Source organism: Suricata suricatta, chromosome 8, assembly GCF_006229205.1.
Source record: "Suricata suricatta isolate VVHF042 chromosome 8, meerkat_22Aug2017_6uvM2_HiC, whole genome shotgun sequence".
NCBI classification, from domain to species: domain Eukaryota; kingdom Metazoa; phylum Chordata; class Mammalia; order Carnivora; family Herpestidae; genus Suricata; species Suricata suricatta.
In genome coordinates this window covers 71,169,197-71,193,600 of record NC_043707.1, presented here as the reverse complement: position 1 = coordinate 71,193,600, position 24,404 = coordinate 71,169,197, and the positions used below count along the sequence as shown (strand labels likewise).

Here is a 24,404-nt window from a genome sequence, read left to right as displayed (position 1 = left end):
AGAAGCTATGAGCCCTTCCTCGTACTCACCCCCTACATGCATAAATTAAAACTCTGGGAAGTTCTGTACCCTCAGTGAAAGGGTAAATTAGACAAAATTCACCCTGTAGCACACCAAGAGGACAAGGAAACTTTTCTGTCATGAGATATCTCTGAAAAGAGGGAAAAACTGGTCTTCCAAGAGAATCTGTAATCATGATTTGTGCTCCGGCTGCTCAGGGTTTCAAATTTACTGTATCTGAATACTCTTGGAACTTTCAAGCCAAGAAAGAAATTTACATAAAAATTTGTCTCTGGCCACTGATAACCATAAAGATCTCTGACAGAAGCAACATTTTTTTCATTTTTTTATTATACTTTATTGTCAAATTGGTTTCCATATAACACCCAGTGCTCTTCCCCACAAGTGCCCTCCTCTATTACCATCACCCCCCTTCTTCTTCCCCCTCCCCCTTCAGCCCTCAATTTGTTTTCAGTATTCAAGAGTCTCTCATAATTTGCCTCCCTCCCTCTCCCTTACTCTTTTCCCCCTCCTCTTTCCCTCCCCATGGTCTTCTGTTAAGTTTCTCCTGTTAGATCTATGAGTGAAAACATATGGTATCTGTCCTTCTCTGCCTGATTTATTCCACTTAGCATGACACCCTCAAGGTCCATCCACATTGCAACAAATGGCCAGGCTTCATTCTTTCTCATTGCCATGTAGTATTCCATTGTATATATAAACCACCTCTTCTGGATCCATTTATCAGTTGATGGACATTTAGGCTCTTTCCATGATTTGGCTATTGTTGAAAGTGTCGCTATGAACAATGGGGTACACGTGCCCCTATGCATCAGCACTTCTGTATCCCCTGGGTAAATCCCCAGCAGTGCTATTGCTGGGTCATAGGGGGGTTCTGTGGATAGATTTTTGAGGAACCTCCACACTGTTTTTCAGAGCGGCTGCACCAGTTTACATTCCCACCAACAGTGTAGGAGGGTGCCCGTCTCTCCACACCCTCGCCAGCATCTATTATAGTCTCTTGATTTGTTCATTTTAACCATTCTGACTGGCATGAGGTGGTATCTCAGTGTGGTTTTGATTTGTATTTCCATGATGATAAGTGATGCTGAGCATCGTTTCATGTGTCTGTTGGTCATCTGGAGCAACATTTTTTAAAAATCGCTAAAAATGAGTTCATTTCTTTAAAAGAAGGTACAAGACACAAAAGGTATCAATCTACAGTGAGCCAACAGACATGACAAATGGTATTAAATTCCTAATCACAAAAGGATGCATCTGTATGATAACATTTATGTAGTATCATTTACAGATCCATATGTTATCAGTGAAAGTATAAAACACAATAGGTATTAATCAGCCAAGTTAATAAGAGTGGTTAAGTCTTCAGAAAGAAAAAGGCAGAAATAGAGTGTCAAAAAAAAAAAAAAAAAGATGAAGAACTGATCCAGATTCAAGGAGGATTGAGCAACATGACAAATGGGTACAATACCTGATCTTGGCTTAAATATTTTTGCTATAAAGATATTACTGGAATAAATGGGAAAGCTTGAGTGAGCTTTCTGGAAAAGGATATACAGAAGTTTTTGTACTATTCTTGCTACTTTTTTCTTGGTCTGAACTTGGTTCAATATGAAAAAAAATTGTTTTTTCAAAATAAAAGGATTGGTTCCAGTTCAACATGTAAGACAATCCTTAACTCACCTCTTACTATAGGCACACCACATCTACAGCTAAACATGGAATAATTTCCTCTGGGAAAAAACCTAACTGGCTGAGCAAAAACTACACATTGGAAAAACAAGAAAAAAGCCACACTGAAGCAGGTAAAAGAGGCTGGGACACAATCTTGCCATAAACCTCACCCCAAGTGTGGCAACCTATAATCAGGAGGAAAACTCATAACCTGGAGCTTGTTCTTAAAGAGCCAAGGGTTTGAATCCCATATTCAGCATCCCAACTTTTAAGACCTGCACCTGTGAGACAAGCCCCCAAAACATGTAGCTTTGAAAACCAATGGGGCTCATGCCACAAGACTGTAGCAATCTAAGAAACGGCTCTCAAAGGGCTCACATGCTTGGACTCATCCCGGGGCCCAGCTCAGAAGTAGATAATAGTACTCAGACTTTAAGTGAAAGAGGCTCACCTGCTTATATGAAAGCATTGGCGTGAGAGGAAGACATCTAATTTGACACACACGTGAGAGCCAGCTGAAACTCTCTCTGGGGACAGAGACTGATGGGCACTATCATTACACTCTACGTCAGCCTTGCTCCAGCCAACAGGTGCCACCGTTTTTTTTCCCAACAAGCCACCACATTTATGTTCCTCTCATCTTGCACTAGCTGGTGGGCATCATCTTTGGGCTCTCCCACTGCCTTGCCCTAGCCAACAGTCACAATCTCTTTCTTTTTCTTTTTCTAGTGGGTGCCATCTTTACATTCCCCTTCTCCCTTGCTACAGCTGGTGACCACCACCTTCGCACTATCCTGTCACATACTAGCACATCAGTAACTCCCAGAAGGCAGCTTTTACACATGTCTCGGGCTCTCATTTGTGCCACTGCTACCCAAGGGATGCTCCTTGATTGCCTGGCTCTGAAGCCCATGGGAGCTTTCATTCCTGGGTTCCATGGGACTATAACAAAGAGATGGCTCTTGGCAGGATCCTACTCCAAGGGTGGTGGGTGCACAGACAACACACTGAAGCACATCCCCAGCCTTTCTACAAAAGAGGTTTATTACTTAACCTGGAGTTTCCGCCTGAAGGACAGGCTTCAGGTGTGGCACACACCTATGGAGGCCCCAAGGAACTAATCCTGTGGATGCCGTCTTTGCATTCTCCCTCTGACTCACTACAGTTCGCCAGCATCACCCAAAAAAGACCTTACATATTTGTCTAGAGCCCCAATTTTTGTGACTACTGCCTAGAAGATATCTCCAGACTGCCTGGCTCGGGTGGCCAGCAGGACTTATGCTAGAAAATCCCAAAGGACTGTGTATATTTGCTGCCTGAAGGTCTATCATTTAAATCAGCCTGAATCCAGGTGCTGATGAGATCCTCACCTTCAGGACACTGACGGGTTTTGACACACCCTCAGCTACTAGGAGCTATTAAAAATATAATAAGCTGCTTAGACAATTACAAAGGTTTGAAAGACAACCAAGAGCTAGGGCAGGGTTGAACAATAATGTTCATCTCCTACCCAAGGCCATTAATTCAAGACAGAGAGAGGTGTATCTTTCATTTAATACACAGAAACTAAGAGAGTCAAGTAAAATAAAGTATATGTTCCAAACAAAAGAACAATAGAAAACCTTAGAAAAAAAAACTTAATGAAGCAGAGACAACTAATTAATCTGATAAAGAGTTCAAAGTAATGATTATACAGATGCTCACCAAACTTGGGAGAAGAATGAATGAACACAGTGCAAACTTCAACAAAAAGACAGAAAATATAAGAAACTACCAAACAAAAGTCACAGAGCTGAATATTACAATAACTGAACTAAAAAAAATAGATTAGAGGTGTTCAACAGCAGACGAGATGAAGGAAGAAAAAGGTTCAGTTAAAACAAAGACAGGACAGTGGGCTTCGCCCATCAGAAACAGCAAAAAGAAAATATAATGAAAAGAAGGGAAGATAGCTTATGGTACTTGTGGAACAACATCAAACAAAGTAACATCTGCATTATAGGAATCCCAGAAAGAGAAGAGAGAAAGGGGTGAAGAACTATTTGAAGAAATAATGCCTGAAAACTTCTTTAACCAGGTGAAGGAACCAGACATCCAGATCCAGGAAGCTCAGAGCATTCCAAATAAGATGCACCAAAAGTTACCCACACTAACCCACAGTATAGTTAAAATGTCAAGTCAAGGGCACTGGGTGGCTCAGTCAATTAAGTGTCCGACTTTGGCTCAGGTCATGATCTCACAATTCATGAGTTCAAGTCCCATATTGGGCTCTCTGCTGTCAGCATGGAGCCTGCTCTGGATCCTCTGTCCCCTTCTCTCTCTGCCCATCCCTCGTTCATTCTTTCTCTCTCTCTCTCTAAAAATAAATAAGATTTAAAAAATAAATAAAAGAGGGGTGCCTGGACTGCTCAGTTGATTAAGAATCCGACTTCAGCTCAGGTCATGATCTAGCGGCTCCTGGGTTCGAGCCCTGCATTGAGCTCTGTGCAGACAGCTCTGAGCCTAAAGCCTGCTTTGGATTCGGTCTCCCTCACTCTCTCTGCCCCTCTTCCACTTTCTATCTTTCTCTCTCTCACACACACACACACAAAAATAAAACATTAAGGGGTGCCTGGGTGGCTCAGTCAGTTGAGCGTCCAACTTTAGCTCAGGTCATGATCTCACTGTTCGTGGGTTCAAGCCACACATTGGGCTCTGTGCTGGCAGCTCAGAACCTGGAGCCTGCTTCTGATTCTGTGTCTCCCTCTCTCTCTGCCCATCCCCTGCTCATGATCTGTCTCTCTCTGTCTCTTGAAAATAAATAAATGTTAAAAACATAAATAAAAAATAAAACATTAAAAATATTTTTAATAAATAAATAAAAGAAATGTCAAAAGTCAAACAAAAGACAGAATCTTAAAAGCCACAAGAAAAAAAAAAACTTGTTATATACAAGGGAAACTCCCAATGACTACAAGCAGAGTTTTTTTGTAAAAATGTTGCAGGCCAGAGAAGGTGGCACAATATATTCAAAGCACTTAAAGAAAAAACTTTCAACCATGAATACATTAATAGTTATCACTCAGAACTGGAGAACAGATAGAGTTTTCTAGACAACTGAAAGCTAAAAAAGTACATCACCGCTAAACTGGCTTTACGTAAAATGGCAAATGGACTTTGTTAAGCTGAAAAGAAAAAGTGCTAATTAGTAACAAGAAAATATATGAAAAAATAAATCTCACTGGAAAGGTAAATATATAGTGAAGGTAATGGAGTAAACACATATAAAGCTAGTATGAAGGTTAAGAAACAAAAATAAAAATAACTATGACATAATAATTAGTTAAGAAATACACAAAATAAAAAGATGTAAAATCTGACATCAAATACATAAAACAGGGAGGTAGAGGAGGACAGTAAAAATGTACAGCTTCAGAATGCAACCAAACTTAAGTTGGTATCAACTTAAAATAGACTGCTAGAGGTATACAGATTGTTACATGTAAGTCACATGATAACCACAGAGGAAAATCCAAAAGTAGATACAAAAAACAAATAAATAAAGAGAACACAATCTATGCCTACCACTAAAATCATCAAACTAGCAGTAAAAGAGCAAGAGAAGAAAAAAGGAACAAAGGGAAACTACCAAACAGCCAGAAAACAATTAACAAAATGTCAATAAGTACATAACTACAATCACTACTTGAAATGTATATGGACTAAATTCTCTAACTAAAAGACATAGAATAATTAAATGTAACAAAACAAGACCTATAAATATGCTGTCTACAAGAGACTTCAGATGTTTAAGGACACATACAGACTGAGAGCGAAAGGATGAAAAGGGAATTCCATGCAAATGAAAACAAAACAACAACAACAAAACAAACTGGGGTAGCTATATTTATATCAGGCAAATTAGATTTTAAAACAGACACTCTCATAAAGACAAAGGGCATTACATAATGATCTAGGGGTCAATCCAACAAGAGATTTTAACATTTATAAATACTTATGCATCTAATATAGGAGCACCTAAATATATAAAGCAAATATTAATAGACCTAAAGGGAGAAAGAGACAGCAATACACTAATATTTGGGGACTTTTCCTATTTACATCAGTGAATAATCCAGACAAAAAATCAATAAGGAAACATCGGCTTAAATGACACATTAGACATGATGGGCTTAACATATGTATATAAAACATTCCACCCAAAAGAAAAGAATGTGAGAATACATATTCCTCTCAAGTAGACATGGAACAATTCCCCAGGACAGATCATAAGTTAGGCCACAAAACAAGTCTTAATAAGTTTACAAAGACTGAAATTATATCAAGCATTTTTTCTAAACACAATGGTATGAAACTAAAAATCAATTACTAAAAGAATACTGGAAAACTCTCAACATGCGGTGATTAAACAAAATGCTGTTAAACAACCAATTGGTCAAAGAAGAATTCAAAGAAGAAATCAAAAAAGGCCTGAGACAAATTAAAATGGAAATACAACAGACCAAAATTTATGGGATGCAACAAAAACAGTTCTCACAGGGAAGTTCATAGCAATAAATGCATACCTCAAAAAAAAAAAAAGAAAGAAAGAAAAATCTCAAACAACCTAACTTTATACTTCTAGAAACTACAAAAATAAAAACAAAGAAAGCCCAAAGTTAGTAGAAGAAAGGAAGTAAAGATAAGAGTGCAAACAGAGACTAAAAAGACAATAGATCAATGAAACTAAGAGCTGTTCTTTGATAAGATAAACAAAATTGAGAAACCTTTAGCCAGACTTACCAAGAAAAAAAGAGAGAAGACTCAAATAATAAAAGTCAGAAATAGAAGAGATTCACAACTAATATCACAGAAATACAAAGGATCATGAGAGACTAATATGAACAATTATATGCAAACAAATTGGACAACCTAGAAGAAATGAATGCATTCCTAGAAATATACAACCTACCAAGACCAAATCTTGAAGAAACAGAACATCTGAACAGACTAATTACTTGTATGGAGACAGACTAAGTAATCAAAAACCTCCCAGCCAACAAAGTCCAGGAATAAACAAATTCACTGTAGAATTCTATCAAACATTCAAAGAAGAGTTAATACTGACTCTTCCCAAAATTCTTCCAAGAAATAGAATAGAGAATGCTTCCAAATTTATTTACAAGGCCAGTATTACTCCTTGATACCAAAACCACACAAAGACACCACAAGAAAAGATTAAGGCCAATATCCCTAACGAACATAAGTTCTCAATAAAAATTATCAAACCAAATTCAACAATACATTAAGAATCATACACCACGTTCAAGTGGGATTTATTCTCCCAATCCATGGATGGTTCAATTTGTGCAAATTCATCAATATGATACACTACATTAACAAAATGAAGCATAAAAATCATATGATCACCACAATGGATCCAGAAAACGTATTTGACAAAATTCAACATCCATTCATGATTAAAACCCTCAACAAAATAAAGGCCATATATGAAAACTCTACAGCTAACATCATACTCAATGGTGAAAACTTGAGTTTTTCCCTAAGATCAGGAACAAGATGCAAATGTCCCCTCTCACCATTTAATTCCACATAGTCCTGGAAGTCCTAGCCACAGCAATCAGGCAACATAAAGAAATAAAAGACATCCAAATTGGAAAGGAAGAAGTAAAATAATCACTATTTACAGATGGCAAGATATTACATATAAAAATCCTAAAGACTCCACCAAAAAACCATTAAAACAAAAAAAACTCAGTAGAAATTCAGGACACAAAATCAATATACAAAAATATGTTGTGTTTCTATACAATAATGATGAACTGACAAAAAGAGAAATTAAGAAAACAACCCCATTTACAATTGCATCAAAAAGAATAAAATATCTAGGGATAGATATAACCAAAGAGGTTAAAGATCTGTATATTAAAAAATACAAGAAATTAATGAAAGGAACTGAAGAAGGCACAAATAGAAAGATATTCTGTACTTATGGACTGGAAGAATCAGTACTGTTAGGAGCACCTAGGGGACTCAGTCAGTTGAGCATCTGATTCTTGAAATCTTCATAGGTCCTGATCTCTCAGTCATGGGATTGAGTCCCATGTCAGGATGCACACTGAACATGTAACCTACTTGGGATTCCCTCACTCCCTCTCTCTCTGCTCCCCCCCCCCACACACAGTATAAATAAACATTAAAAAAAAACGAAGAATCAGTATTGTTAATATGTCTATACTACCTAAAGCAATGCACAGATTCAATGCGATCTCTATCAAAATTCCAAAGGCATTTTGCCCAGAAATGGAATGGACAATCCTAAAAAGTATATGAAACACAAAAGACCCTGAATAGCCAATGCAATCTTGAGAAAAAAGAACAAAGGTGGAGGCATGTTTCACAAAGCTATAGTAATCAAAACAGTGTGGTGGTATTGTCAAAAAACAAATACATAGATCAACGGAATGGATTAGACAGCCTAGAAATAAACACATATGGTCTATAATTTATGGTCTATTAATCTATGAAAAAGGAGCCAACAACATGGGGAAATAGTATTTTCAATAAACAGTGATAGTAAAATTGGACAGCTTCATGCAACAGAATGAAACTGAACTACTATATTACATCAAAAATAAAAATTAACTCAAATGGATTGAAGACTTATACAGAAGACCTGAAACCATAACACTCCTAAAAGAAAACATAGGCAGTAAGTTCTCTGACATAGGTGTTGGTGATGATTTTTTTAATTTGACCCCAAAAACAACAAAAGCAAAAATAAAAAAGTGGGACTATATCAAACTAAAAAGCTCCTACATAGCAAGGAAAACATTAACAAAATGAAAAGGCAACCTACTGAATGGGAGAAAATATTTGTAAGTCATATGTCCAATGAGGGTTAATATCCAAAATACATAAAGAACTAATACAATTCAACAGCAAAGAAACAACCCAATTAAAAAATAGGCAGAAAATCTGAGTAGACATTTTTCCGAAGAGAACATACTGATGGCCAACAGGTACACGAAAAGATGCTCAACATCATTAATCATCAGGGAAACGCAAATCAAAACCACTACGCTTACACCTGTTAAAATGGCTATTTTCAAAAGTCAAGAAACAAGAAGTGTTGGCAAGGATGTGGATAAAAGAGAACCACTGTGCTCTGTTGGTGTGAATGTAAACTGGTGCAGCTATTCTGGAAAATAGAACTCTCATAGGATCTAGCAATTCCACTCCTCAGTATTAATCCAAAGGAAAAAATAATCTGCACCCCCATGTTCCTTCATTACAGCATTATTTGTAATAGCCAAGATATGGAAATAACCTAAATGTCCATCAATGGATGAATGGATAAAGAAAATATGACCTGTGAGACACACACACACAGTGGAATATTATTCAGCCATAAAAAGAATAAAATCTTACCATTTGTGACAATATAGATGGACTTCTTATGCTAAGGGAAGTAAGTCAGACAGAGAAAGACAAATACTATATCTTATTTATATGTGAAATCTAAAAACAACAACAACAAAACCCAAGCTCACAGATACAGGGAAGTGACTGGTGGTTGCCAAAGGGGCCTTGGGGGAAGAAACAGGTGAAAAGGGTCAAAAGGCACAAACATTCAATTATAAAATAAATAAGTAATGGGGATGTAATGTACAGCATGGTGACTATAATTAATAATACTATATTGTACATTTGAAAGTTGCTGAGAATAGATCTTAAAAGTTCTCATCACACACAAAAGATTTTTACTTTTTTTCTTTTTTTAATTTAAACTTTAGTTAACATACAGTCCAATATTGGTTTCAGGAGTAGAATTCAGAGATTTATCACATACAACACCCAGTGCTCATCTCAACAATTCCCCTCCTTAATACTCATCAGCCCTCTGACCCATCCCCCCATCCACCTCACTCCATCACCCCTCAGTTTGTTCTCTATCATTAAAAGTCTCTTCTGGTTTACAACATGGTGGAAGGTGGGAAGGAGAAAAAATTTTTGTAACTTTACATATGGTGATGGATGTTAACTATTAACTAGACTTACTGTGGTGATCATTTTGCAATGTATACAAATAGTGAACATTATGTTGTACACTTGAAACTAATGTAATGTTGTATGTCAATTACACCTCAATTTAAAAACAAACAAAAGGAAGATGAAGATGAGAAATAGTTCAGAGAAAAAAATTGTCAGGACCTGATCAGTCGGATGCGATGAAGAGGAAGAAATAATCATAGGGGACTGAGATTTTTAGCTTAGGTAACTTGGTGCATATAATTCAATTTGCCATGACAGGAAATCCAAGAAGAAAATCAACATTTAAGAAAAGGAAACTCAGTGCTAGAAATATATCATCTGTAGATGGATGTTTGGATAGGAGAGGAGGAGTACAAAAAAAGCTGCATACATCTTGATTTTTCATTTAACAAATTGAGAATCCACTGTGTTGCTGGGAATGTAGACGATAAAAGTATTAAAATTAGTAAGAAATGGTTGCCTTTGAGGGACTCAATCCAGTAACAGAAATGGAATCTGCCTGTTAGCAAAGGATAGAGACTGGGGGAAGCAAGCTCCCAGAGGATGAGGGGTTCATTCTCAACCTTGGGCACACATTAGAATTACCTGGAGGAGCTTGTAAACATCCCAACGTCCAGGCCACCCCCGGGTGACGGGATGAGGCATCAGTGGTTGCTTAAAGTCTCCAGGTGACGTTAATGCACAGACAAGATTAAGTAAGAGAGCAACAGCTTGACTCAGAAGCGAACACCTGGGATACCTTTTCCTTTGAAGCATTTGGTAATAATGATGAGCATGCAAAGGGTGGGGGTGGAAAGCATAAAAGGTGGAAATAAGAGAATGTGATTGAGGGAGCTCCTGCCAAATAGCTTGATGACATATAGTTTCTCTGTAAAGAAAAAGTGTCAAAGGCCGAGAGTAAGGGTATATGAGAGTGAAGTAGGCATCTTAAGAAGAGTGGCAAAGTTTTGCAGTATGGTATGCAGAGAGTGTGAAGTAAAAGCATTTCTCGGCAGTTATAAAGGTTCGGTGGAAACAGGCAATCGCGCATTAGTAGTAGCATCCACCTGCAGTGTTGTGCAATTTTCCCCTAACCACGCTTGACAGTTTGGGAGCATGAACAGAGAAGACATTCATCTGGGAATGTAGGTTGATGGGCCAGAAGGATGGAGGAAACTGCGAGTTCTGCTGAGAGTTAAAAACTGTACAATAGCAATGAATCATGGGATTGTAGCCCTTGATAGTGGAACAAACTAAAAAGTAAAGGAATCAGAGGCACCGAATGAGAGGGAACTGTGGCCAAAATGAGATTTCTAAATTCAGGATTTCAAGATAGCAGAGTTCAGGGGATGTTTTGATAACAGAATCCCAGTTGACCTTCCTACCTGTCTTTGTCCCTCCCCTGTTGACTATCCACACTGCAAAACACGTTATAAATTAAAAGTCTGGTCACCTCTCCCCGCCATCAAACCTCGAGCTTCCAGATGAATTCAATCAAAATAAGAAGTCTTATTTATCACCTCTCCTATCCTATTAGTTAATACCCCTTCCTCTCACGCTCACCCAATCTATACAAACTTTCATTGTTTATAGTTTTCACACTGTGTTTTACCTTACAAATCATCTTGCAATCCATATTTCAACAACCTTACCAATATATTCGATTCCATACTTTTAATGATGGTTTACTTACTTTTAATGATGGTTTCTTTGGGGAAATTCTTTAGGCTACTTGCCCATTTTTGTGAAGGTTTATTTAGTCAAAACTAGATAGATAATGTAATCTACAAAAACACTTAATCAACCACACTGTATTAAGTTACCATAAGCTGATGCCAATAATCAAAGGAAATTACTAATGGCAACTCTTCTAAGTTGTGAAATTCCCATCTGTCTCTTAAGATACCTCATTTACTATCTGTCTATCTGATAAATGCAAAATGAGAACACCAGTGTCAATCTATTTTTTAATTAGTGAGACAAAAATTTTTTCTATTTGTTAGATAAAAATACAAACCAACCTTCCAATATTTTTCCTGTACCCCAGTGAATCATATTGTACACCCCAATGAGATATATATAAACCACCACTTTATTTTTTTATTTTTTTTTAATTTTTTTAATGTTTTATTTATTTTTGATACAGAGAGAGACAGATCATGAGAAGGGGAGAGGCAGAGAGAGAAGGAGACAGAACCGGAAGCAGGCTCCAGGCTCTGAGCTAGCTGTCAGCACAGAGCCTGACGCGGGGCTCGAACCCACGAACGTGAGATCTGACCTGAGCCGAAGTCGGAGACTTAACCTGAGCCACCCAGGCGCCCCTATAAACTACCACTTTAGATGTCACTGGTCTAGATATGAGGTAATGAACATCTTGTCAGCCACTAGCCAAAAAAAATAAATAAATAAAATGCATCATACTACCTGCAATACCATTTTAATAAAGATTTTATTTATTTTTTAAGCTTAAAAATTTGAGGAGGATTATTCAGCACTTTGTATCACCTTAAAAATATCACTTTCATAATACTTTGTATTGGAATAAGAAGTTACTATAGGGGACAGAAAAAGAAAACATTAACAGGTGATCTAGAACCCTTACAGAAAGACCAACCATCCAAATTAGAATTCAGGCTACTAGGTACAGGCCGGAAGTGAATGTTTAAGAGCACTCTGGATTCCTCCTTGGCATTTCATTACATTTTACGTACTCGATTTCTGTCTTAGGAATTCTTTATAAACTCCTATGAAAGCAAGGGCTTTCTGTCTTATTGCCTGCTATATTCCTAGCCACAAGAATAATGCCATGCAGCACACAGTATTTATCCAAAAAATATTTACTGAATGAAAGCATAAAAGAATGAAGTGGTATAGTGAAGTACTGAATAAGAAACTAATCAAAGGAAAGAGAACAGGGGCACCTGGTGGCTCAGTCAGTTAAGCTTCCAATCTCAGCTCAGGTCATGATCTCACTGTTCATTGGTCTGGCCCTTTCTTGGGCTCTGTGCTGACAGCTCAGAACCTGGAACCTGCTTCCTGCTTCAGATTCTCTTTCTTTCTTCCCCTCCCCTGCTTGTTCTCTCTCTCTCTCTCTTTCTCTCTCTCTCTCTCTCTCTCTCTCTCTCTCTCTCTCTCTGTCTCTCTCTCTCTCTCTCAAAATAAACAATAAAAAAAGAAAAAGGAAAGAAAAGAGAACAAAAAAAGTGAACATTAAGGAATGCCTGCATTAAAGACATCAGAAGGGCCAGCAGAGTGGAATGGGAAAGTCTAGGAGGTACTGGGAAAGGCAGGAAGTGATGAGGGCCTGGAGAGGGTGGTGTTGTGTGAAGGCAGTGAATACCGTCACTATAGATGTCTGAGAAAAGGCGGATGAGTTTATCATGAACATAACCGGCAACCTCAAGAATGCTATTTAGGTATAGTAATGGAAATGGAGGTCAACTGCGTTCAATCAGGCAGAAAATGGATAGTAATAGAGACAACACACTAGTCTTATGAATTTGTGAAACAAGAGAAACAATATTAAAGCTCTAAAAGGCTCAATGAAAAGAAGTGACTTTTTTTTTTCCAAGTTAGTAAGATCTACATGCTTGAGGACAGGTTTCCTTCAGAGTTTTTTCCTTTAATGGTGGACACAGTTTTGTGATCCTAAAATAGACTGGACCATAACTGATGGCAAATATATTTATTGTGAAGACAGACATCTGGAAAGAGAGAAAGTGCATTTCCATCTAAAAATCTAAAATAGACAATAAATGACATGATTCCTGATAACATATTTTCTTTTCCATATTTCCGGGGAAACAGGTTGAGATGAAAGACACACAGAGTAATTTTGGTCTTGAGGACTCATTCTATTGGAGTTACTTTAGAAAGAAGTGGTTGTTTCTGTCACCACCACAAAGAATAAAAGAAGACAAATATTTATATGAATCTGCTATTCTTTAGTCTTCAGGAACTAATCATCCAGCCATTAACAACAGCTACTGCTTCTCTGCTGCTACAGTGAAACACTGAAGCATGAACAGGACCTCATTTCACTGCCTACTGGGCCTGCCTGGCCCTTAACGTAACAAATGGATACAGTGACAAAAAATAACATGGAGTGTTTTATTCTTGAAATACTGTCGCTCCCTCTGTCAACTGTTTTAACTTGGTTCAAGCATAGGTCATATTGTTAGAGCTGCTTTGGAAGTCACATAAAATTATGGGCTTCTGAACAGATTTCACATCATATTCTCATTCGTTATTAAAATTCCCCACGCTGAATCTTAAGGGTGAAGAGTTAGTCTATCTCACTCACCATTTTATACTTCCTTGTGTCTTCCACCTGGCACTTTGCGTCCCCCATCACCATGCTCTGCACACAGTAGGCAGATTGTGTTGCTCGAACAATCCGGCTTGCGCTTGCTGCCATAAGGCAATCAAAGCCCCTGCAGCAGCAAATAATTAGCAGCATCAGGCTGGGTGATGGGCCGAAGGTTAAGCAACCGAACTGAGTTACTTGAAGCCAGGGGGAGTCTTGCTCAGCATGGTGTGTCAGAACCTGACTCAGCCCTGGTACACGGATGATTCTCAATAATCCTGAATGAACACACTCAGTGACAACTATAAACTCAGCCCTATGCAGCAAACGTTAGCTGAGTGCCATCAGGCGTCAGGGACCCGCGGGGGGCGGCTGCTACAAGATGTTAGGGAGCTGGCTGTTGGTTGTACTTTCACAGATACTGTAATTCTGTGCTACAGTTCTCGTATTTTCTCTTGAAACAAAAAGGGGGCTTTGGGTTGTTTCTGCTCGCAGTTTTCAGGGGCGACCCCCTGAACTGCGACCCCCCACGACTCACTTCTCGGAGCCAACGTGACCCTCCCTCCCGTAGAGCTGGCCGAGCTTCCGGCGCGCCCCGCGACTGCGCCGCGGAGATCCAGAAGGGGTCGCTGTTCCCGCGACAACCTCCGAAAAGGCTCCACCCCGCGGCCGGCGCAGGCTTCCTCCGGCCCGGACCCCGCCCCGCACGGCTGGTCACCAGACCGTCAGTCTCCTCCACGGCCTCGGAGGCTCGTGCGGACGCTAGCGCCAGACTCCCGGCGGAACAGGCCCAGCGTCTCGGCCACCGCCACCCGGGCGCGCGGCCCGCCCCGCTCGGTCTCTCCCCTCGCCCCACCCCCTCGCTTCCCCCTCACGGAAACGACAGCTGCTGCGGCGGGCCTGGCGCCGCCTCTCTCCACCTACCACGTCTGCCTCCGCCACTCTCGCCCGGTGCCCCAGCCCGGCCGCGGCGCCTCCCCGCTAGGTCAGCCGGCAGCTCCACCCGGCTGCCGCCCAGGATGAACATCATGGACTTCAACGTGAAGAAGCTGGCGGCGGACGCGGGCACCTTCCTCAGTCGTGCAGTGCAGGTACCGCGGGGGGCCGGGGGAAGGGTGGTGGCGCCCGAGAGAGTCGTGGGGGGCCACGCAAGGCGGCGGCGCTCCCCGCACCCAGCCACACGGACCGGCTGGCAGGCCTGCAGCCGGGGGCCTGGGTGATGGGCGCGGCCTGGGGCCGCCTCCGGGCTCGGCGGCGGTTTTCTGCCTCCCTCCAGTTCAACCGCCGCTTCCCCGGAAGGGAGTCGGGGTGGGGACAGGGTCCGGAGCTCCCACCGCCCCGGGAGGACACCTTGAGTTCGGCTCCGGGCTGAGAGACAGCACCGCCCGCCTTTCTGGCCCCACGTCGCCGGTGCTGGTGTGGCCGCCCTCCCGGGGAGGGCAGAGGCCCTGCTCGTCCGGCGCGGTAACCCGAGAGACGGACCTTTCTTGCACCACCCCCCGCCCTTTCCTTTCGTCTCTCTCCCTCTCCCCGCCGAGTCCAAGAAGGAAGTTTCCTTTTCCTGCCCCTGAACCCAGAGAGCTGCCAGCACAGTTCCTTCCAGCCCTTTCTCTCCCTGAAAGGACGGTCGCTGGGCTTAGGGCGGTCCGCGGGCCAAACGGAGATCGTCAGTTGGCGTCCATACTGTGCCAAGGCCTTGGGAAGCCTGGAGATTGGGGGTTCCCACCTGATTCTCAAAATGGGAAGCGTCGGCAGTAGGACGAGCAGAGGGGGAGGGGAAGATTTCGTGTTACGCCTGTTGTCAGAGTTGTAATGTTTCAGTGCACTTTAAGGGGGAAATTTAGCGTCTCGCGACATTCTACAGTCAAGGAAGTGTCGGTACTCGGGAACCTGGACGGTTTTCCACAGCCGGCACCCATATTATGTCAACTCGGTTAAATCTACGAACAGATGTAAATTTCACCACACCATGAGTTATAAACAATCTGGTGTTTAAATTAATGGCATAGTCATAGTAGCAACAGCATTCCCCTTTGTAAAGAAAAAACAAAAATAATCTTCTAATACACACACCAAACCGATACTGAAATGTAAGCCAGCTGCACCGCCTTACTACTTCACTTGTCTCCTTTACCCCAGTTTTATTGTTGGAGTTGATCTTAACATTGCACTCTTCTTGCCAAAAGCATGGTAGAAGTAGAGCGAGGCAATAGCTGCCTATATTGTGAAAAACTGTCAAACATTTGCAAGGCGTTTGACAGATTATCTACTGTCCTTTCTGTAACTTTGCCAGATAGATGCTGTTAACCCCTTGTATATGAGGAAGCAGCCTCATAGAGGTTAAGTTACTTGTTTAACGTGGGTGGCTAGTAAACAGCCAAGTGCTGCCTGATGTACTACTCATTGCAAGCTGCTTCTCTCTTCCAGAGTAGGCATTGCAAATATATAATTATAGAATATGACAGACTGGAGGGACTTTAAAGATCAACTGGTACAATCTGAGCATTTCAATAACACTTAAGCAGACAATATTTAGGGCATGAGAAATTCCTTCTAGGTCTCGATTTCTAAGTGAAAAATCTGCACGGTAAGTAATTAGCTGTTAACCCTTATCTCCTCCTCCTTCATTAAAATACAAGCTATAGAGGCGCCTGGGTGGCTCATTTGATTGGGCATCCGACTTCAACTCAGAGCATATCTCACAGTTCCTGGGTTCCAGCTCCCGGTGGAGCTCTGTGCTGACAGCTCAGAGCCTGGAGCCTGTCTTCAGATTCTGTGTCTCCCTCTCTCTCTGACCCTCCCCTGCTCGCACTGTCTCTGTCTCTCTCTCAAAAATTAAAAAAAGAAAAGAAAAGAAAAAAACAAGCTATAGATGATGGTTCGTTAGGCCTGGATGGTTCGGTTAACCGCCTGACTTCAGCTCAGGTCATGAGCTCAAGGTTGGTGAGTTCGAGCCCCTCGTGGAGCTCTGCTGTCAGCTCAGAGGCTGCTTCAGATCCTTTGTCCTCCTCTCTCTCTGCCCCTCCACTGCTTGCTCTCTCTCAAAAATAAACATTTAAAAAAATGAAATATAAGCTATATTGTACAGACATTGAACTGTAAGAGTAAAATGATTTCTTGTTTTAAACCTGCATGCTTCTGATAGTTAAAAGACAAGTAAAAGGAGAATGAGTGGTTGAGGGTCTGAAATGATTTGATTTGTGAGACTTAATGTTGACTGAAAAGAGGCTTCTGGTATTTTTTATTGCTGATACCCAAAGATTTTGTTTGCCAGAGATATATTTTCAGGTATAGAATCCACAGTACTTAAATAGAACACATGTACTAGAATTTGATTTATTTTTAGAATTTGACTTAAATTGTCAATAGACTTGATTTTAAAAAAAATCTAGCAAAGCTCTCAAAAGATGTACTTTTCAGATGAATTTTAATTACTCATTGTTTCAAGTTAGTTTTTAAATTGTCTTAATCTTTTCGCTATCAAATTATTTTCAGTACTACTTAAGTGCCTACTGCCATGTCTTACACTACTATTTTGGACCCTGGTGATATATACTGGTGAATAAAATCGGCAAGACATCTGCCCTCCTGGAGGTTATAATCTAGCAAAGAAGACAAATTAGTAAATACCTCAGGTGGTGATGAAGAAAAAGGCCAGAGGTGATATGTTAATGGTGGGGCTGGCGGGTTTTGCCAGGTTGTATAGATATAATAATCAGGGGAAGTCTTTCCAACAGGATCAAATTCCGAGAGACCTCAAGGAAGTGACAATTCCAATTTTTTTGGAGGAAAAGCATTTTAGGCCAAGGGAAAAAGTTTGAAGACCCTGAGGTTCTGGGTTACTCTGGTCATCAGTTCATCAGGGAGCTGTGGTCATAGGATAGGCAAAAAGTACTATGACTTAGCTGACGGTGATAGCAGGGCAGATTCAGATTCTATTCAGTATTGCTTCTCCAGTTGGCTTTGGGGTAGGAGGGAAAGATGTGGTATGGATGACTACGGGGTTTTGGTTTGAGTTATTTACTGAGAAGGGAGAAATTTCAGGAACAGACTCCTTCGGTAGATCTTTTTATATTAAGTCTGTATTCATTAGAAATAGATTCTAAAGTATTTATGTATAAGCTATATTATATCTGAGGATTACTTTAAAATATTCTAGAAGAGGAAAAGGGAGTAGTTGAAATAATGGCAGAATGTTCACAGTTATGAAGCTGAGTTTCAATATACTGTTACACTTTTGAATGTTTGACCTTTTACACAGTACTATATATTTTTTTTGATTATGTAAGAAGAAAAAGTTGATTCCAAAATGCAACATGTGAAATTTGGAATGCTGTGTGGTAATTTTCAACAAAAACACTGTTTTGTCATTTTACTATTTAGTTAAATAACTGAATTTCCAGTCTAAATTGACGTGACATCAGTATAGTGCCAAGTTTCATGCTAAGAATAGGGTAAGAGCTATGCCAGTTACTCATTATAAGCAATAAGAACAGTAGGAATGGAATTCAGCTTTCACGTTTCTGAATAATAATTTCTATTCAAATCATATTATACCTTAAGGAACGGGCCATTCTCTTGGTGGCTGACTGCCATATCTTTTTTCATTTTTAAAAGTTTTTAGGTTAAAAAGTAAACATTCCCTGTTTTAAAAAAGAGAAACTATTAAACATACAAATTGGTTTCATCACTCTACTCTCTTATAAAATCTGTTTTATATGGGAGTGCAGGGGTGGCTCAGTCAGTTAAGCATCCAGCCCCTCATTTCAGCTCAGGTCATGTTCTCAACAGTTTGTGAGTTCAAGCCCTGCATTGGGCTCTACTTATATATGCCTTGCCACTTTGAAAGACTACTAAGGTAAAGTGTATAATCAGTAGGAATATTCATTCCTTAACAGTCCATTTGGCTCTTGTTTCTTAACTCCCTCAAAATAATAGAGAATGCAAAACTATCAAGTTAATTTATTCTCCATAAATTGTCACTTTATTAGGGCCTTAAAAAGTCATTTAGCCTTAGTATCTGTCTTTTCTGTCGGGACACCTGGGTTGAGTATTCCATACACTTTTCTGGCCTTGTCTTTTCTCTCACTCATGTATAAACACTGTATTCCTATCAAATTATTTTTTATTTCTAAAATATCATGTTCTTTTCTAACTGTAGACTTTTATTCATACAGTTAAATTCCCCTTCAGTGCCCTCCACCCTCTCTCTGTGTAGTCTTTCCTTCCCTCTGGATGAAACTTCAGTCCATCTGAGTCTACAAGAGCTTGATGTGAAATCTTGTGTCATTTTTAAATTCTGTATGATCACCAGGCATTTTTTCTTCTAATGAAGGTCTTTGGAGCTATAAAATTTTATTACTCTGTGGCTTTCACATCTTTATTAAGTTTGTATGTCCTAAGGAATCAACTCTGTTTCTTATTCCCCTCTCGCAATATCCAACATCGTTCTTTTATTTATATAGTTTTAAGGAGTCCTGGGTGGCTCAGTTAACCGAGCGTCTGATTCTTGATTTTGGCTCGGTTCATGATCCCAAGGTCATCAGCCTCCACTCAGCGTGGAGCCCGTTTAAGATTCTCACTCTCTCTGTCCCCCCCTCCTGCTTTTGCTCCCTCTCTCAAATAAAAAAAAGAAAGAAAAAAATTACATCATTTTAGTCAGGCAGGACATCCATATGCCAAGTTTACTCTTTGAATAATTTAGTATGTTAAATAATTTGTTATTTTTATTAGTATTTTTCTAACATTAAATCTGTTGAAGTTGAAGTTGACTAATACCAGTCTAAACTTTTAAACTGTGTAATTCAAGCTGTATTTAAGTACTTTGTAGGTGGTGGGCCTTAAAGTATAAAGATAAAGGAGACGTGGTCACTGCCCTCATAGACTTCATAGTCTACCCCCAATTTATTATAATTATTTTATTCTTTGTAGTAAATACCCATTTTGTGAAGTACCATTCTGTTACTTCATTTGATAAATGTTTGAAGTGGACACATTTTTATTTCAGCATTGATAGTGAAGCAAAACTTTGCTCACCATCTTTAAAATAAGACTATATCCTTTCTTAAAAAAAATATTTTCAACTTAAATTACTTAAGAGTTTCATTTTAATTTTCTAATTTTTTTTTAATTTTTTTAATGTTTTATTTATTTTTGATACAGAGAGAGAGACAGAGCATGAGAGGGGGAGGGACAGAGAGAGAAGGAGACACAGAACCGGAAGCAGGCTCCAGGCTCTGAGCTAGCTGTCAGCACAGAGCCTGACGCGGGGCTCGAACCCACGAACGTGAGATCTGACCTGAGCCGAAGCCGGAGGCTTAACCGACTGAGCCACCCAGGCGCCCCTCTAATATTTTTTTTTGAACTGCCTACTGAAGTTACTATATGAACTTCATGAATGCCAGCTATTTTCTGAGTGGGGGGAGCCTTCAAAATTTAGTTGCAAGCTTAGCTTTCATCTCCAGTTTAATTTAGCAAACACTTGTGTGTCTAAGCCTAGAGGTAAAGGTGAATATGCTGCTGCCCTCAACTAACTTCTGTTAGATCCTCCCTGGATGGAATTCTAATGTAACCAAACACTTGCCCAAGCTCTTTTGAAATCCTATTTCTTCTATGGAATTTAAACTGCAACAACTTTACCATGTCTCTCAAATTCTACTAAATAAAACATGTCACATTCAAAGTCCATATATTTTCTCACTATGTAATGTGTATGTATTAATTTAGTTAACTGCTAGATAAAGGATGGTTTGTTAACGTGATGTTAAAATAATCACCTATGAGCTTAGAGCAGTAATTCTCAGTCTTCGTTGCCCTTAAAATTACCTGGGGAATCTTTACAGGCTGCATCCTAGTCTAGTTAAAGAAGAATTCTTGGGGTTGGATTTGGCATCATTGTTTTTGAAAGATCACCCAGGTAATTCCAAAGAGCAGCCAAAATTGAGAATAAGTTGAGAAGAATATTTTACAGTTTACTAATTCATTATATTCAGAATTTGTGTTATGCATTTTACCCTAATAAGAAGTTTAGATAACTTTTAAAATAGTACTTAGAGAATTGATACTAAATAGATGTCTTTCATCACACAACCTTTTTATTTGTGTTTTTCTCTTTGTAGTTAAGCATGGTATGGAATCCTGTAGGCTAGATCCTGTAGTAAAGAAAGGATCACAGTGCCTGGCATAATGTGGCTGACTCAAAGACAGTCCTTTCCTTAAAGAAATGTTTAAAGAAAATTTATAAAGAGAGGGGATTATTAAGTTTTCTGTTCTCATGTCATTTTACTATATTCCTAATGAAATCATTATGAAAGAATTGTACATCAAATTACATTTTAGCATTGGATTTGGACTTTTATAACATATTCTGACTTTCATTGTAGGTTGTTTTCACAAAAGTTTTTATTAAATGGTACTGCTAAAGTTTATTAAAATGCTTAAGAATTTTTAAAATGCTTACAATCAACTATAGGTTTTTTTTTTTGTGGGTGGGTTTTGTTTTGAGAGAGAGAGAGCTTGTGCATGTATGTGGGGGAGAGCCAGAGGGAGAAGGAGAGAACCTTAAGCAGCCTCCATGCTCAGCACTGAGCCTGTTGCTGGGCTAAATCTCACCATCATGACCTGAGCTGAAATCAAGAGTCAGGCTCTTAACCTATTAAGTCACCCAGGTGTCCCTCAACTCTTGTTTTTAACTAACAACTGGTTAGCATTAGAAGACTTCAAACTTAGTAATGATTTTGAACTTAAATTTTTTAAAGTAAAATTTTAAATTTTTTGTGATTAGGGAAAGGATTTTTTTTTAATATGGATTCTGAGAGAGAGAGAGTGAGCCAAGGGGGGACAGAGAGGGACAGATTGCAAAGCAGATTCTGGGCTCTGAGCTTTCAGCACATCTGTGAGATCATGGCCTGAGCCAAAGTCAGACACCTAATCGACTGAGCTGCCCAGGCATCCAGGATTTATTTATTTATTTATTTATTTTAATAAAAGGTCTTCTGTCTTTCTCAGAAGGGTGCCATTATAATAATTTTATGTTTCTGTTTAACCAGTATTCTTAAGATCATAAAATCCTTGATGGCAAGAACCATGTCATGTACTGATTATTCATCTCACAATAGAAAAAAATACATATCCCATAAATACTTTCATTAACAATTTAAACCTCCTAAATTTAGCTGATGTAACTCCTTTTCTATATGCCTACTTAAAAATGTTTTAGAGAAAAATGTATGTATTAAATATACTATATCATTAACTTAATATATCATACCTTCTTGATTAATGATAGAAAAAAAATCCTTAACCCCCCACCATAAATTCGGAGATTCTATGCCTTTTACAGTTATAAATTTGAGTAATAAATTATAAGTGTATCATTTCGACCTAAATATATAACATTTGCAGTGTTTTTCTGTACCTGCACCTTTTTGTTGTTGTTTATTCTAGATAGGATTAACGTTAACCTTCCTTAAGTTGATGGCTATTGAATAGCATGTAGGAAGCAGAGGTGCAGAGGCTGGCTATCGGATACGGCTGACCAGAGTGCTCTGAACAAAGACACAGGGGCAAGGAAAAACAATATACTCGTATAATGGTAGCAGAAAATAGTAATTTTTTGAAATCAGCAACTATTTACTGGAAGTCTTGTAGCATAAAGAGACTATGATTTAAACAGATGCGAGACTGAATCGCAACACTGACACCTTAGGCAAAATGTTCATCACTACAGTTAGGATTCTTACCTATGTGTTATAAGAGTTTGTTTTGGTTTTGGGGTTGTTAGTATTTGGTATAAAATGCACAGCTTAGTATATGGCATTTTCTACTTTACCCTAAGCCCTGACAGTGTTAAAAATACAGAAGTACAATAAAAAGTTCCTACAAATGATCTTATTGAGAAAAGAAAACATTAAAAACAAATTAGAAAATAAAACAAGACCACATATAACATACTGGAATTTAAATTTAGATGTAGGTAAACAATAAATGTTTTTACTCTCAGAAAATGCAAATAAACATCAGAATTTATTATTGGTTCCAACATACACTGCTTATGGCATTCCTACAGAACTTTTTTTTTTTTTAACATTTATTTTTGAGAGACAGAAAGAGACAGCTCATGAGCAGGAGAGGGGCAGAGAGAGAGGGACACAGAATCAGAAGCAGGCTCCAGGCCCTCAGCTGTCAGCACAGAGCCTGATACGGGGCTTGAACCCATGAACTGTGAGATCATGACCTGGGCCGAAGCCGGATGCTTAACAGCCACCCAGGCACCCCATAGAACTGCTATTTTCTAAACTGAGTTTCTCTAATCAGACTTTATCTCAGTTAGAGTTCAGTATTCCTTAAATTTTTTGGCTTTTTTATCCTTTTGAACTAAAATAATAAAAAAAAAAAAACCTGTGTTTATTTCAGACTCTTTTTAAAAAAACATTTTTATTTTTGGGTTTTTTTTACCTGCAAGATGAACATTTCATTTATTTAAAATTCCAGAAAAACATGAACATAATGTCCCTAACAATCAAACTATAATTTTTTGTTTGTTTAATTTTTTTATTTTTTTTAATATTTTATTGTCAAATTGATTTCCATACAACACCCAGTACTCTTACCCACTAGTGCCCTCCTCCATCACCACCTCCTTTTTCCCCCCTCCCCCTTTCCCTTCAACCCTCATTTCATTTTCAGCATTCAGTAATCTCTCAAGTTTTGCATCCCTCTCTCTCCCCAACTCTTTCTCTCTTCCCCTCCCCATGGTCCTTCAGTAGGTTTCTCCTGTTTTCCTGTTAGACCTATAAGTGCAAACATATGGTATCTGTCCTTCTCTGCCTAACTTATTTTGCTTAGCATGACACCCTCGAGGTCCATCCACTTTCCTACAAATGGCCAGATTTCATTCTTTCTCATCGCCATGTAGTACTCCATTGTATACATAAACCACATCTTCTTGATCGATTCATCAGCTGATGGGCATTTAGGCTCTTTCCATGTTTTGGCTATTGTTGACAGTGCTGCTATGAACATTGGGGTACATGTGCCCCTATGCATCAGCACTTCTGTATCCCTTGAGTAAATCCCTAGCAGTGCTATTGCTGGGTCATAAGGGAGTTCTATGGATAGTTTTTTGAGGAACCTCCACACTGTTTTCCAGAGCAGCTGCACCAGTTTACATTCCCACCAACAGTGTAGGAGGGTGCCCATCTCTCCACATCCTCGCCAGCATCTATAGACTCTTGATTTGTTCATTTTAGCCACTCGGACTGGTGTCAGGTGGTATCTCAGTGTGGTTTTGATTTGTGTTTCCCTGATGATGAGTGATGTTGAGCATCGTGTCATGTGCCTGTAGGCCATCTGGATGTCCTCTTTGGAG

The 24,404-nt window shown here is 39.3% G+C and overlaps 1 protein-coding gene and 1 long non-coding RNA gene across 4 annotated transcripts in view; one reads left to right on the top strand and one right to left on the bottom strand.

Moving 5' to 3' along the window:
- The window catches only part of LOC115298276, an 86,034-nt gene extending 70,990 nt beyond the window's left edge, over nucleotides 1–15,044 (bottom strand). The window contains exons 1-2 of the long non-coding RNA XR_003911693.1: nucleotides 14,960–15,044; nucleotides 14,033–14,162 (exon numbers count right to left, since the gene is read on the bottom strand). This is a non-coding gene — a long non-coding RNA (uncharacterized LOC115298276). The remainder of the gene's footprint in view (nucleotides 1–14,032; nucleotides 14,163–14,959) is intronic.
- SH3GLB1 (SH3 domain containing GRB2 like, endophilin B1) overlaps nucleotides 14,761–24,404 on the top strand; it is a 34,525-nt gene continuing 24,881 nt past the window's right edge. For 2 of the 3 annotated variants that reach the window (XM_029946842.1, XM_029946841.1), the window contains exon 1: nucleotides 14,761–15,126. In XM_029946842.1, coding sequence (XP_029802702.1) covers nucleotides 15,055–15,126 — 72 coding nt within the window. In that variant the 5' untranslated portion in view covers nucleotides 14,761–15,054. The remainder of the gene's footprint in view (nucleotides 15,127–24,404) is intronic. The other variant, XM_029946843.1, reaches the window with a different exon arrangement.